This window comes from Botrytis deweyae (assembly GCF_014898535.1).
Source record: "Botrytis deweyae strain B1 chromosome Unknown BDEW_007, whole genome shotgun sequence".
Classification (NCBI taxonomy): Eukaryota; Fungi; Ascomycota; class Leotiomycetes; order Helotiales; family Sclerotiniaceae; genus Botrytis; species Botrytis deweyae.
The window spans coordinates 189,766-204,612 of NW_024066214.1; the positions used below are offsets into that span (position 1 = coordinate 189,766).

General features: G+C 39.0%; 6 protein-coding genes across 6 annotated transcripts; 3 read left to right on the forward strand and 3 right to left on the reverse strand.

Annotated features, from left to right (window-relative positions):
• Positions 1-57: 57 nt before the first annotated feature.
• On the forward strand, positions 58-1,487 carry EAE98_003766 (uncharacterized protein; the record flags this gene model as incomplete). Its single annotated transcript, XM_038951386.1, has 2 exons — positions 58-92; positions 194-1,487. 2 exons carry the CDS (start codon positions 58-60, stop codon positions 1,485-1,487), a joined length of 1,329 nt encoding a protein of 442 aa, XP_038811859.1.
• Positions 1,488-3,289: 1,802 nt separating this feature from the next.
• On the reverse strand, positions 3,290-4,415 carry EAE98_003767 (uncharacterized protein; the record flags this gene model as incomplete). Its single annotated transcript, XM_038951387.1, has 5 exons — positions 4,135-4,415; positions 3,810-4,043; positions 3,646-3,750; positions 3,368-3,592; positions 3,290-3,316 (listed from the first exon to the last, which is right to left on the reverse strand). The coding sequence occupies exons 1-5, from the start codon at positions 4,201-4,203 to the stop codon at positions 3,290-3,292; spliced, it is 660 nt and encodes a 219-aa protein (XP_038811860.1). The 5' UTR covers positions 4,204-4,415.
• Positions 4,416-4,486: 71 nt separating this feature from the next.
• On the forward strand, positions 4,487-5,241 carry EAE98_003768 (uncharacterized protein; the record flags this gene model as incomplete). Its single annotated transcript, XM_038951388.1, has 2 exons — positions 4,487-4,895; positions 4,958-5,241. 2 exons carry the CDS (start codon positions 4,487-4,489, stop codon positions 5,239-5,241), a joined length of 693 nt encoding a protein of 230 aa, XP_038811861.1.
• Positions 5,242-5,747: 506 nt separating this feature from the next.
• Positions 5,748-5,936, reverse strand: EAE98_003769 (uncharacterized protein; the record flags this gene model as incomplete). The annotated part of the gene is made up of 1 exon (XM_038951389.1): positions 5,748-5,936. One exon carries the CDS (start codon positions 5,934-5,936, stop codon positions 5,748-5,750), a length of 189 nt encoding a protein of 62 aa, XP_038811862.1.
• A 714-nt stretch (positions 5,937-6,650) lies between these two features.
• Positions 6,651-8,386, forward strand: EAE98_003770 (uncharacterized protein; the record flags this gene model as incomplete). Its single annotated transcript, XM_038951390.1, has 4 exons — positions 6,651-6,761; positions 6,812-7,730; positions 7,788-8,175; positions 8,252-8,386. 4 exons carry the CDS (start codon positions 6,651-6,653, stop codon positions 8,331-8,333), a joined length of 1,500 nt encoding a protein of 499 aa, XP_038811863.1. The 3' UTR covers positions 8,334-8,386.
• A 3,225-nt stretch (positions 8,387-11,611) lies between these two features.
• On the reverse strand, positions 11,612-14,394 carry EAE98_003771 (uncharacterized protein; the record flags this gene model as incomplete). Its single annotated transcript, XM_038951391.1, has 3 exons — positions 11,612-11,979; positions 12,038-13,811; positions 13,864-14,394. 3 exons carry the CDS (start codon positions 14,392-14,394, stop codon positions 11,612-11,614), a joined length of 2,673 nt encoding a protein of 890 aa, XP_038811864.1.
• Positions 14,395-14,847: the final 453 nt, after the last annotated feature.

Sequence of the window (14,847 nt, forward strand, 5' to 3'; positions counted from 1 at the left end):
GACTCTCGTTGATACCCTTTTCTCCTTTATTCCATATTCCTCACACTTCTTCGCAAAATGTCTACATTTGGTCAATATTTCAAAGTTACTACGTATGTACAAAACATTCAATTCAATTGACACCATCAACACAAAGTTACCCCCTCCATCACCCAATCAGCATAAAAGTACTAACTTCTCTTCCTTCTCATAGCTACGGAGAGTCGCATTGTCGCTCTGTAGGATGTATAGTCGACGGAGTTCCGCCAGGAATGGAGCTCACAGAAGCAGACATTCAACCCCAGATGACTCGTCGTCGTCCAGGTCAATCCGCCCTCACCACTCCCCGCGATGAAAAAGATAAAGTCGAGATCCAATCTGGCACAGAATTCGGAATCACCCTTGGCACACCTATTGGAATGATTGTTCGTAATCAAGATCAACGACCACACGATTATGGAAACAAAACAATGGACCTTTACCCTCGTCCTTCTCATGCGGATTGGACATACCTCGAGAAGTACGGTGTAAAGGCTAGCAGTGGTGGTGGAAGAAGTAGCGCAAGAGAAACAATTGGTAGAGTTGCAGCAAGTGCAATTGCTGAAAAATATCTAAGACTCGCTCATGGAATTGAAATTGTCGCATTCGTTTCTTCCGTTGGCAGTACCCATATGTTCCCACCAACCGTCGAACACCCAAGTCCCTCCACAAACCCCGCCTTCCTCTCACTTATACAAGACATTACACGGGAACGCGTCGACGAATTTGTTCCGGTCCGCTGCCCTGACGCTAAAGCATCCGAGAAAATGGCCGAAGTTATCGCAGAATATAGAGATAAGCAAGACAGCATTGGAGGAACTGTTACTTGCGTAATCCGTAATGTTCCTTCTGGCCTTGGTGAACCTTGTTTCGATAAAATGGAAGCAATGCTTGCTCATGCTATGCTAAGTATTCCAGCCTCTAAAGGTTTCGAAATCGGATCCGGATTTGGTGGCTGTGAAGTCCCAGGGTCTAAACACAATGATCCATTTATTCTTGCTACTGAAGTACCACCCCTCGAGACTGGGGCATCAAAGAATGGAATCCCTCGTCCTAAGTTAACAACTAAGACAAACAATTCTGCCGGTATTCAAGGAGGTATCACAAATGGTGCACCCATCTATTTCCGTGTAGCTTTCAAACCGGCAGCCACCATTGGTCAAGCCCAACAAACTGCCACTTATGACGGTAGTGGTTCCGGTATTCTCGAAGCCAAGGGTCGTCATGATCCATGCGTTGTTCCTCGTGCAGTACCTATTGTAGAGGCAATGGCAGCTCTCACAGTCATCGATGCATTAATGGCACAACAAGCCCGTCAAACCTCAAGGAGTCTGTTACCACCTCTCAAAAATATTGTACCTGCAAAATACACACTAGTAGGTGGTGAAGCTGCAAAGGAGAAGATGGAAATACAGGATAAGGGAGTTGCAGGTGGTATTGATGGGGAGGTTTTGAACGGATCAAATTAACTCACGCTTTTAAGTGTAGATTGTAAATAGTTTTGGGGCAGAATAAAAGCGTTAAATAGGCTATTTTCTTGAAATTCGGCGTTATGTCCTCTGATCATTTTAAAGATCGAAAGACGATGACAAAATAAATTTGAATTTCCACTCTCATTTTCTCTTACCGATGCATGGAATTATTTGTAATCCGATATTTCCCAGCTGGATCTAGAATTAGAACCAGCTATCGAGATGAACTGAAGACTAATGCCCCTGAATAATAGCCGCCTTAACTACCTACTCGAGCTACTCTAGGCGAAACCCCAACCGAGTGAGCATGCATTTCGTCAAAACAACCTTAATTCCTCATCACTTCAAGCATCTCAACCACACAGATTAAAATGGGAATAAAATTCGACATCCAAAATAAATCTCCATTTCTCTAAATCCTCATAGAACACTGATCCCTGTGAGTTTCTCACACAATGGAGTCGAGCCCCACATAAAACATAAAAAATGAAAAAAAAAAAATCGCTTAGAAAATTTGCTAAAAAGCACACGCATCCACCCCTCATCTTTTAATCGATGAGAGGATGAAAGGTGAGGGTGTATTGGACTAGCGGCGAATCGAACGCCGGACCTCTCCCATGCTAAGGGAACATTATACCACTAAACCACAAGCCCATTTATTGATACTTTGGCATCGGAAAGAAAATATATGTACTCCCGACAACCGCTGCTTTTGAAATCGTTTTTCGTAAAACGTTTTCCATAAACAAACATAAAATATTTTCATTTTTTTAATATTGTGAGCGAAACTTAGTGCTGGTCATGTGACCTCTTTCTGTAGCTAGTATTTATAGGTCTTCTTTATATAGTTTAGAAAAAGCCAATCAGTTTCTATTCACCTTCTTATATGTTTTATAATATGCTATATAGAGCCTTCTCTTTCTCTCCTTCACTGAAGGTATTATATCTATATGGACAAGGGAATTCACTTCAAGGGATTGACTTCAATACAATAGCAACTGTATTAAAGGTATTTAGGCGAATGCGAAGGAGACTAGCTCTTTCAGTAGTGCCTATATAAGGCCTACTATTTCCCTCATTTAGCTAGCTCCTTAGATTGAATATAAATAGACATTTAGGGGCCTACTCATAGTGGGAACGACGTCTTCCGTATCTCTCTCAAACCAACAATATCTCAATAACTTATTTATAGTATTTACGAAGGACTACTTTACGACCCCACCACCTTCTACTCTTTTACAATATAATTTTAAACAAAATTCAAATACTTTAAAATCTAAAAATAAAATTCTATTATTTTATAGGAAGATAATAATAATCAACTATCTTTTATTTTAATCATATTGAAAGTATAGATATTCAGTATAATATTTTGTATATTATTATTATTTAAATATTTTTCTTTTCTTTTTTTTATATTCAAATTTACAATTTTTATTATATTATAATATTAGATTGATTTTTTCAGATGAATTTTCTCTCTCTTTTTTTCAAATTAGTATTACGAAAATAATATAAACTCTTTTATTCAAGAATCTATTTATAAATATTAGAACTAAGAATTTTGAAAGGGAATTACTATTATCTATCCCTTTAATATTATATACCTAGCTATAGTATATTGCTAGTATTCTTTAGGCATATGAATATGTACGAGAGTGGTATAACCTCCTTTCTATACATACTAGCTGCAATATCAATATGCTAATACGCGCCACAGTTTCACTGTAGTATACTATTGCCTACACTGGTTGCATTATCTACAATCATCAAAATCAAACTAAAATCTGTTATGATATTCACAGCCGCATAGTAATTCCCAAACGCTTTCTACTTTCATCAGTGTCTACTCTGGCGCAGCGGACCGCCACACTCACTTGGTTGATGCACGAGCCATTGATTCTATCCCAAGGCCTAGGCACCGAGCATTGAAAAGCGGAAGAGAAGATTGAAGAGATCGTCCATAGCAATATTATTAACCCAATGGCTTTGGCGGCCTGTCTTTCTCGAGTGATTGGCGTCAAGTCGTCAATGAATGAGGCGATCGACAATTTGACAAAACACAAGCTGGCAATAAATAGTAGGTTTGCGGCATATCCGGCCTATGATAAACATTGTCAGCTCTGTCTTCGAAGATCACAAAGTCAACACCTACTTTTAATAGTCCTTCTTGATGAGAGGTGCTTAGTGTAGAGAGGTGTTGGCCGTAACCGTTCGAACACTGTATGGTGACTGCAATTGATTGACCAATTGCTAGAAGCTATGATCGAAAGTCAGCAGCAAGATCGATTTAGCGCATTGCTAAGCTAGGCCTCTTACAAGAGATATAGAGACTAGATGATCTTGCAAGTGTAATTTTTTGAAAATCGCTATCTTTGTAGCCAACCGAGCAGCCACTCCAAGGCATGAAATGGATAATGGGACCCAAACAAACAGTTCTATCAGCGGAGTCTTGTTTGTATCAGTGATAAAAACCTGCGTCCGATTCATGATGAAAATCGACTTGATTTCGAAAGTGGACAGGACAGGATAGAAAGTTCGGAAACGGCTCCACTATTAAGTATTAGTTAGTGACAAACACTTGTACATTTTTGATAAGACAGACACGGAAATGAATCCCAAAGGCAGGGCGATGCATAACAACCTTGAAAAGTAATGTTGGTCGCAAACTCCGAAATCTCCTCCCCCTCCCTGCCACTGCCTTTCCTGTCATTTTGCGGCACAGGCAGAATGCTGCAGACTTGCGAACAGTAAAAACAGCTATTTCGGTAAAGGGGTTGTAACACAATATGAATGAATTTGTAAGAGGTTGAAGTCGGTTATTGGCTAGAGATAAACGTTTTGCGGCGCAGTTGTTGCTCACTTGTTTGGTTGGTTATACAACTATTTTTATGATAAGCTTGTCTCGTCTTCCCTCATCACATTCGGCCATATAAAACCCCTTAATCGAAGTTTGAGAATTAGAGATTCGTTTTCGCAACCACACCACAGCCAGCATGCCTTTAGAACTCAAGGACGTTGACTATGTCAAGGATTTTCAGGAGCTTATTGAGTGTGAATGGATTTCATACGAGAATCCCCAACAATCCTTTTTTCGTTTATTCTGCCCTATTATTGGAGCCGGTCCAACAGCTCGAGAAGAGTCTCTGAGAGAATGCACTTCTCGTCAATTACAGTGGCATCAGTCGGATCCTACTAGCTATTGGCACAAAGTTATCGACACAGAGTCTGGTAAAATCGTTGGTGCTGCGTTGTGGAAAATTTGTCCAACGAATCCTTTCGAGCATGAAGATGACCATTCCGAGGTATCATGGTACCCTGAAGGAGGTCAGAGAGACTTTGTTGCAGCAGCGTTGCAGCGTTTCGATGCTCCTCGTGAGAGACTGGCCCCTAAGCCGCAGCTCTGTAAGCACGAGCAAGCTCATCTTAACTTCACGTGAATATTCTACTGACAAGTTGATTGGAAGATTTGAATATTATTTATACCCACCCGGAGTTCCGCCGCCAGGGAGTTGCAGATATGATGATGAAATGGGGTATTGAGAAGGCAAAGAAAATGGGTGTTGAGATTTGGCTCGATGCAACAGTCTACGGAGTCCCCCTTTACAAGAAGCATGGGTTTGCAGTTGTAAATGAAAAAAATTTGGTACCAGAGCCAATTGATGAACCGGACGAGGAGTGGACAAAGATTGCAACAAGTCTAGGGCCCATGACAATGTGGCAGATGGTCAGGAAAGTCGATGAGCAGTAGATTGCTGGGACCAAAAAAATTGAGAAGATAACGATAAGACTTCTGGCAAGGGTTGTTCACGCAACAACTACAAACCAATCGGATTAGCCTATGTACGAGAGCAACAACATCAAGCTTACATTGGCCCTTGTTTTTACACAACGTCGTTTCCGCATGATTGTCATGAAATGTTGCGGTTTCCTCTATCAGGGTACCGGCTCCACAATCCTAATGTTCGTCGACGTTGAATTCTTTTTGAGGAGAGTAGATTGAATTCAGGTCTACTATAATTACAAAATCTCATAAAAAACATCCAACACAGCTTTCAGGGCAGAGCCCAGGCACGAGAATAAATGATAACCAGACTAATAATCCGCCTACGCTTCAAACTTAGCAAACTTCATGTCGTATATCCCCCAGAGCTGAAAATATGGTAGCCCAAATGATACCATAGCCTCTGGTATAACAATTAGAACAAGAATCTCATTAGACAATGCGAGGTAAAATCACTCACTTCGACGACTTGCTTATACATTGAAAAAGTGGGTTAAGATATTGAGTGGTCCACCAGTTTTGACGAGTTCCTCGTCAGATTCATCAGAAGAACCTGGCTCCTCGACATCGTTGGTTTCGGGAAGGGCTGCTTTCCAGGGCTGGTTGCGGGTGTCTTTGGCGGCATCAGCATAGATCTTTTCAATACGCTTTTGCTGAAGCATCCGCGGCGGTGGTAGTATTTTGAGAAGGCATCTTAGTGAAGTTGGTTGTTGTGTTGCTCGTGGAGGAAAGGCTTGAGATTATGTTTTTGACAGGATTGTGAGAGTTTGATGAAGTGGTGTCTGAAAACTGAGGATGAAGGGTGACCCACTAGTTCTTATAGCTGGGAGAAGACAAGTGTTCCCGGTACTGTAAGTGCTTTTTTTCCTATCAAAGCAACTCGTAATATTGCATTTCTTCAATCTAGGGTGTTGGCTCAAGTAGCTAAGAAAACACGAATCTTCACAGGTTTGTGATGGTGGAGGGTGTTGTGATAAAACAAGCAGCCAATCATTTGCCAGAACATACAGAAAATTGCTAATCTCGGTATATGTAGGTATTTAATGCCTAGCTAAGTTTAGATCAATACAAATCAAATAGTGAAATACGACGTATATCCAGAAGAAATTTCGTTCTAGATCTGCCGAGACACCGACGTTCATCACTAACATCAACCCAACATGCGCCTGCTGCACCCTGCTGCACTGTGCCACACAAATAAATATTGCGATAATGCATTTGTACCAAGTCAGAATGTTACGTGACTTATTTGCTATATCTATTCTCACAATAGAACGAGGAAACTTGCCAAGTACATTGCTTTTACGCCAGGATTAAAAGTTTCCCTTCCATTTTTCTCTGTTTTGAAGCCTTGTCTTTTGATATCGTTGCGAAGTATGGCTTTGAGGGATCCAGAGAAAGCGATTGGAATTGACAAGGAGATTACATCTGCCTTGCCATTTAATTTCACTGGAGAGAATCTAGCTGATTGTAAGGAAACCAACATTGTAAGTCTAGTTACAATAAGCCAGATTCATTGTTCACATTCATTGTTTAGGTTACCTGGGATGGACCGACAGATCCCCAGAACCCCAAAAATTGGACCACCAGACGAAAATGGAGAATGACCCTCATCGTCTCTTGTTTTGCTTTCCTGTCGCCGTTGACCGGTACTATGATTGCACCTTCAACCAAGTATATCGCTTCCTCTCTACATGCAAAAGATTTCTTCAGCATCGATCTCGTCTCGTCTATCTTCTTACTCGGTATCGGATTCGGACCTTTACTTCTTAGCCCAATCTCAGAGATATACGGTCGGGTACCTATATTACTTCTTGGAAATATATTCTTCATATTGTGGAACACCGTTTGCGGTTTCTCAAGAAATGTCGGTGAGCTCATTGCATTCCGCCTTCTCACCGGATTCGGAGGTTCTGCTCCTCTAGCCGTAGGGGGTGGGCTTGTTAGTGATCTTTGGCTGCCAGAACAGCGCGGACAAGCGTTAGCAATATATACCGCAGGGCCACTTCTAGGCCCAGCAATTGGTCCAATCATCGGAGGATATATCACAGAGGACGCATCATGGCGATGGATATTCTGGGTTGTGTCAATAGCAAGTGCATTTATTGAAATTCTTGCTCTTTGTTTTCTTGCAGAAACATACCCCCCCAGCATTCTCTCCCAGAAAGCAAAACGTTTGCGAAAAGAAACAGGAAATAGCAATCTTCGAACCGAGTATGACGACCCTGATAGAACTTTATGGAAGTTGTTGAAGACAAATATGATACGACCTTTCAAAATGAGCACTCAGATAATTATCCAGTTCCTCTCGGTCTACATGGCCGTACTATATGGCATAATGTTTTTGGTTCTTTACACTTTTCCATTGCTTTGGCAGAATTACTACCACGAATCAACTGGCACTGGTAGTTTGAATTACATTGCGACTGGTATCGGGTTCACTCTAGGTGCTCAAGGTATGTTGAAATATCTAGTCTACATGACTTTGCGCTTGACTAACGACGTTCAACAAGTTGGCGGTAGATTAAATAACTCGATCTACAAAAGACTCAAGGGCGATAAACCTACAGGTGTACCAGAATATCGTGTGGCTTTGATGCTCCCTGGTTCTATCTTATTACCCATCGGCCTCTTCATTTATGGTTGGACAGGTCAATATCACACTCATTGGATAGCTCCAAATGTTGGAATAGCCATATTTTGTGCTGGGGCAGTCATGTGCATTCAAGGCATTCAGACTTATACCATAGATGCTTATTCTCGCTACGCAGCATCTGCAATCTCTACACTTAATGCTTTGAGGAGTCTAACGGGATTTACATTCCCATTGTTTGCACCGGCCATGTATGAAAGACGAGGTCATGGTTGGGGAAACAGCCTCTTAGCATTCATATTGTTATTGTAAGCACCATTTTTCAAGACTATGAATAAATACTTCACTCATTCAGAAAGCTAATTTGTTTACTTTGAAATATAGTCTTGCCATTATAGTTCCCAGATTTCTGTGGAAGTATGGGTCATTACTTCGAAAAAAGAGTGCCTATGCATCCAGCGAGTAGGAATCCTGGTAAGAGTTCTGGAACCTACTTACTATACATGTAACGCGTTTCCGGCTAAAATCTGGGACTATTCAACTTTTTATATTCTAGTTTGTTTATTATAATAAAAAATAAAACTAAGAATTATATTACAAAAAGATTTAAAATCATCAATATTATTCTAAAAAAAAAAATATCATTTACTTTTAAATATTTTTTTAATAGTATTTTTGAAGGGTTAAAATGAGAAATTTGAAACAGTTTGAAAAATTTGCTTATTTTGTATAAGAAAAGTATTCAAATTACAAATTAAAAATTCTTTTAGTTAAAAACTTATATAACTTTTCAACAAAAATATTTAAAAGTAAATTAGAAATTTATATATATAGTATTTCAGATTATTTATTATAAAGTTTCTATAATTTAATATCAATAATTGAATTAATTATATAGTATTTTAGTGTATATAGAAAAACATGAATTTTATAGGGATTATGTTACAAAACGTTACGGTGTACGGTATCAGGGAGCAATCATCTAATAGGAGTAGATCTACTATTTCGAACGTATTCGGAATACTCTACGCTTTTCCCTATAGTAGCAAAGTTAATACCTATATATAAAAAAAATATCAATATAAATTCCCATACTAATATTTAATATATATATTACAAAATTCAAACTTTTTTTATCCCTAACAAAATACATATTTCATTAACTACAAATCTTTCTAATTCAAAATGAAACCCGTTTATTATTGAATTTTAATAAATATAAAGAAAATAAAAGGTCTTGAAAAGCCCCTTAAAAATTTCAAGTATCGTATATTAAAGTTATAGAAAAGATAAATAGAAAGAGAGTAAGTGTAGAAGCTAGGAGGAGGAGAGGAATAAGTATAGAAGTTAAAGGAAAAAAGAAACAAATAAGAAAGCTAAAAGATAAATAGAAGACATTAACTAAAAATCTAAAAGGGGATCTGTTTATAGATTACTCACTTCACTTTCGATTTATTCTTTAATCAAAAGCTTTACCATTATACTATATAATACAAAATATATTATTTAAATAAGAATATTACTTAACTTTAATATACATATAATTTTATATTGAATTTGATTAATAATTGAATTCAATATAAATAAACTTTTTTATTTACAAATAGTTTTAGACTAAAACTTTCGAAATTTAATAAATTTCAAAAAAATTTCTAAATCCCCTTAAAATAAAATTTTCTAATTATATATATATATATAAATCAATCACATTAATATTATATAACCGATTTTTTCAATATAATATTAACTATTAAAATTTTTGATACAATTAACGAAATGATTTATTCATTAACTACGAATTCTACTACTACAGGGTTTGTAAGTTATAGTAGTAAAGTAGATCAACCCTAACATGCGGTGAGCAGCTAGAACTCTTATAAGATATACGAGTAGGAATATTGGTTATAAGAATTAAGCTTTTTATATCAAAGCTCATAACCTTATTAATATGCTTAATAAATGACATATCGTTGTAATAGCTTTTTAGTCTTTATTAGATCAAGATACGAGAATTAAGCTTTCTAAGATAAAGCTTAGATTGATATGCTTAGTAAATGACACCTCAGTTTGAGTATATACTTTATGTAAATAAGTCGAGATGGTTCTATTTACTCATATAGCTCCATATAATTTGAACTAGAGATAGGGTGAGATTAAAGCTTAAGGATTTTCTTATTGAAGAAAGATTTATCGAAGTGGGATAACGTATGTAATGTAAGTTGATAAGTCAACTACCTCACTTTCCTACCACCCCCTGTTTCCGACCATCTTAAAGAATCATATCATTTTTATTTACATCTTTAATAACTCAATAACGATTGAACTTCAATACAATCGCCTGTAATATCACTTTCTATAGTACTAGAACTATCACCCTCATCGATTTCACAATCTCCTGCTTCAATCTGAGCCTGTTTTAACCTTATAGCTTTAATCCCTGCGAACTTCGAGTTTGGAGACGTATTAACTTTTCGTCTTTTCCTAGGTACTGTTTGCTCCAATTGAAATCCTATTTTCTCTATCTACTAAACCATAAGCCCGTTTTTTGTTGAAGAGGGAGAGAAGATAGGGATTATGAAGAGGGAATGAAAGTGGAGGGAGAGGAGAGGGGGGATGGAAGGGAGAGATTGGGGGGAGGGGAATGAGTGGAGCAATAAGATATGGAAGAGGAAGGGAGGCTAGAGGGTTTGTTGTTGGTATTGGATTTGGAGTTTAGAGTTTGGGGGTGAAGATACAATTGTATGAAAAGATGAATGGATTGTGCGTGCTTCATATTATCAAGAGCAAGGTGAGGTGAGTTATACATTAACTGAAAGAATATAGATTATATGTATAATATCTACTATCTCTTTTATTAGCTTATACATGATATCTACATTGTCTGTTTGGGGACCTCTTCTATTGTTCTAAGCTATCTTAAATATTTAGGATATTCATGTCCTGCCTGCCTATTTCATAGTTCGGAAACGTGGGTTGCTCTTTTTTGTCGGGGGGATAGGAGATTTAGGCGTTCTTGAAGCATTTTGTGGTCAGAGAGTGGGTGCTTTCTAGTAGAGTTTCATTGTAATATATATAAACTCAATATAGGAAATGGAGAATCGCAGAATTGCTTGCTGAATAGAAGATCTTATACAATTACTTGTTGTTTACTGTCTGTTTATGGTTCTTATCTTTGATTTTCTTTGTCGTGTTTTTGCACTCTTGGAATTTATTTATTTTTCCCTAGCTTTTCTATGGATGTCCTTGCTGTTATTTTCCGAGCCAGTTAGAGAAGGGAAAGAATCTATCCATTGCATCACATTGTGATCTAAATAGTAAAGTGGGTGAATGATAAACTTGGGCTCTCGGAAGATATGAATCACGGTGTGAGCTATATAGATTAGTATCTAATTGGCTATTTCAATGGTATGATTCATTCCGTTTGTTCATGTAGAAGAGTCGTAGTAGACTGAAGGAGGTAGAGGTAGAAGAAGGAGGAGGGGAAATGAGAGTAAAAGAGGAATGAGCCATGTAACTAAATTACTTCGCTATTCTAATCAGTTTTCAAGGGAATAGGAGAAAGAAAAGAAGACATCAGAAAGGGAGTTGGAATGAACGGTTCAAATAGGGGAGACAAGTTTCCCTTTTCCATGGCATTTAAATCTCATGACCCATCCGACTCATAATCAAAAGACGTGTAAATAGAGCCTATTTAAAAAGACAACCCAATTTCAAGGCCCCTAGTTACTCATGTCCTTTCAGTTTTCATGTGGAAAAACGCTTCACAAAATCTGGCTCCCACTTCTTTGCTGCCAATTCTAATATCTCTTGTAACGTCTCCTCTGTGATTGGAAAATGATCCTCCAGCCTTTCAAAGAGATTTGACATCAAAGATCTTGCGGCGAACAGTTGACTCCCTGCTATTACTTTTAATAGTTCTTCTGTAATTGGAATTTGATCCCCCAGCCTTTCAAAGAAAAGCTGTTTTGCATCACATCCTCTCCACTTAGTCCCGACTAAGATTTTCAAGATTTCCTCAGTAATCAAAATTTGGCTCCCTCTTCTTTCAAAGAAATACTGCATTATATCAGGTCCTTCCTCCTCGTTCCTGATTGCAGCTTTTAATACCTCTTCTGTGACCAGAATTTGATCCCCTTTCATTTCGAAAAGAAGCTGTCTTATATATCATACCTTGCCGAACCTTTCGTGCCGCTTTTTCGACTATATCTTCTGTAATTGGAACTTGATCCCCTCTTTTCTGAAATAGAAATCTCACTATATGAAATCCTTCATCCACATTTCCTGCTGCAATTCGAATAACCTCCTCTGTTATTGATAGGTCGTTTCTTTCTTTGAATAATAGCTTCATCATATCAATTCCGCAGTCTTTATTAGCAGCTGCTGCCTTGACTACCTTTTCTGTGATTGGGACTTGGCCACCTCTTCGCTCGAATAAGAGCACCATTGCTTTACAAGATGGTAATGATGCAATCTTGACCACCTCTTCTTTTAAGACTCGAACAGCGCTTTCTGCTGTGTCAAGGAGATGCTTCATTGCTTCTATCTCTTCTGTTCCCTCTAAGAGTTCTCGCTCTCGATAATATAACTGCAGATCAGCTATGCTGCTTAGTGTTTGTGGGTGTTCGACCCCTTGTAGTTGTTTCCTTGTCCGTATCAGTTGCAGAAATAACTCTTCTGCATCAGCATACAGTCCCAAGTCTTTCAATATCAGAGCTACGTTACGCATTCTGATTAGGTTATCCCATGTTCTCGACCCAGTTTCTGAATACCCATCCAAGTTTAGATGCTCTCCTACTTCTAGATTCTCACTCATAGATAAACACTCTTCTACTGTCGGATACTCTTCTACTGTCGGATGCTCTTCTACTGTCGGATACTCTTCTGCTGTCATATACTCTTCACTGTCAGAATTTTCTTTAGCCTCTGAGCTCCACTCTGGTTCTGAACAGCCCTCCGCCTTTGTATGAATCTTTACCTCCAGACTGTCACGTATCTCTTCGCGTGGTTCCATATCTTTCTCCGCCCCTCGAATCTCGTCTGTTTTTAAGTTTTCCTCGAGCATGGAGTTTGAATTGACAGGCACTCTCAAGTTCTCAGATTCCAGACTTCCTAACTTCTTCCAAGACCCCCCCAAGTCCCATGCTAGTAGTAAGTCGCGTGGGTAAGTTGTTATTGAACGCAAAACATCGTCCCACTCTGATTTCGATCCTGATTCGAAACCACTAGGAGTTGCTGCAATCATAATGACAGAGAAATGGTCATCACAAAGTCTAATGATCGTTGGCTTTGAGACTCCTTGTAAAATACAGAGAATGTCGCCCCTCTGTATGTTTTTTTCCGTCGTTGGGATATTAAAAGTAGCCCGCGTTTCCATCTGCTTGTCCCAGCTCAAATATTCAAAAGTATCAGTGAATTTGATATGCACAGTTTGCGTGTCATTCCAAACAACATCAAACTCCACTGAAATCACCGAGGCAATAACACAACCTTTGCTTCTGAATATTGCCTTGTTTCTGTCTTGCAGAACCTTCACTTCTATCTCTTTACAGAGAATGAAATGTACAAGCTGCTGAATGAGTTGTTCCCATAGAATGGTGTAGTCGGGGAGTAAGCCTGCTGAGGTAGGATTATCGGAGCACATGGCGAGTAAAGCATATACTTTATCGAGGTCATCGGTAGATTCCCGGGTATGATACGTATCTATCAACTCGCTCAACGGGCGAATATCGAGGGAGAAATTGTCCGAGCTGCTTGTTGCATACTTTGGCCGAAGGGTTGCCTCCTTAATGAGATAAATTACGGAACGAATCAATCTTTGCAATCTTGGATATGCTTTGAGATAGGCTTTAGATGTATTTAACCCTGCACAGAACGCATTTCCGTCGATCTCAACAAGACCACACATTATCAGTATGTGTCGAGCTGCGGCAACTTCTTGTAGCACCTATATTCAGCTTTAGTAATAGTTGAAATACTATCAAGCAATATCCCCCTACCCAAATGCGCCGAAACCATGGACGTTGAAGTAGTGCAAGAATTGCCTTCCGCGCTACCTTATTTGAAGAGATTTCAGATTGGCTTGCGGCAACAACTATTTCTTCAAGAGCTCGATCACTATTGTCTGCCGCCTCTCCCAGCCAAATGACTACTTGACTTGCTTTACTGTATATCTTCGCCATAAGCTGAACCTGATGGCCTCGCTCATTTAAGTCCTCTTGATTGATACAAATAGCATCTATCCATATAATGCGGTCTAAAATAGTATCTCGAAGGCGCGAGAGGGCAATATGAAGGTTTGCCCTGACCTTCAAACGATGCCCGTTTACGCAAATAGAACGAGAGTTATCTGCGTCTCCCCATACATAAGATAAAGCTTCATATCGATGAGTACCTCTGCCGGAATCATGTAGTGGGTACACAAAGAGAGTGCAGTTGATCTCGGCCTCCTCGTTCTCATTCGGCAATATGCGAAGCAACCGAATTTTGTTAGACTCCAGCGAAAGCGACGAATACAGAGATTGAGACATGACGCAGAAGCTCGCATATAGAGACTTGAGCTTGTAGCCGCAGAAAGTTGTAACGGAGATACAGTATGGTTGAAGTTTCAACACGATGGCCAACAACGTAAATGTGGGGGACCCTAGGCCTTGTTGTACAGGGGTGAGATATTTGCCCCAGGCTGACAGCAGGAACTGCAGGTGGTTGCCGAATTAAGATCCCAATGACTGTCTACTGATTGGCTGAGAATTTCTGCTAATCTTTATGGAAACCATGAAAACCCATTTAGGCATTTCAATATCAGTACATGTTACAGGTCCAACAGCGGTCTCTGACTAATTATGGTGGACCGTTGAGACAACCAATCGATTACAAGATAGCCCTCGAGCCGTCATCTGTCATACGATCAACATGAATACACTAAACATTAATTTAATATATTATAACAAGATATCATTTATCTAGCTATGTGGCTTCTATGG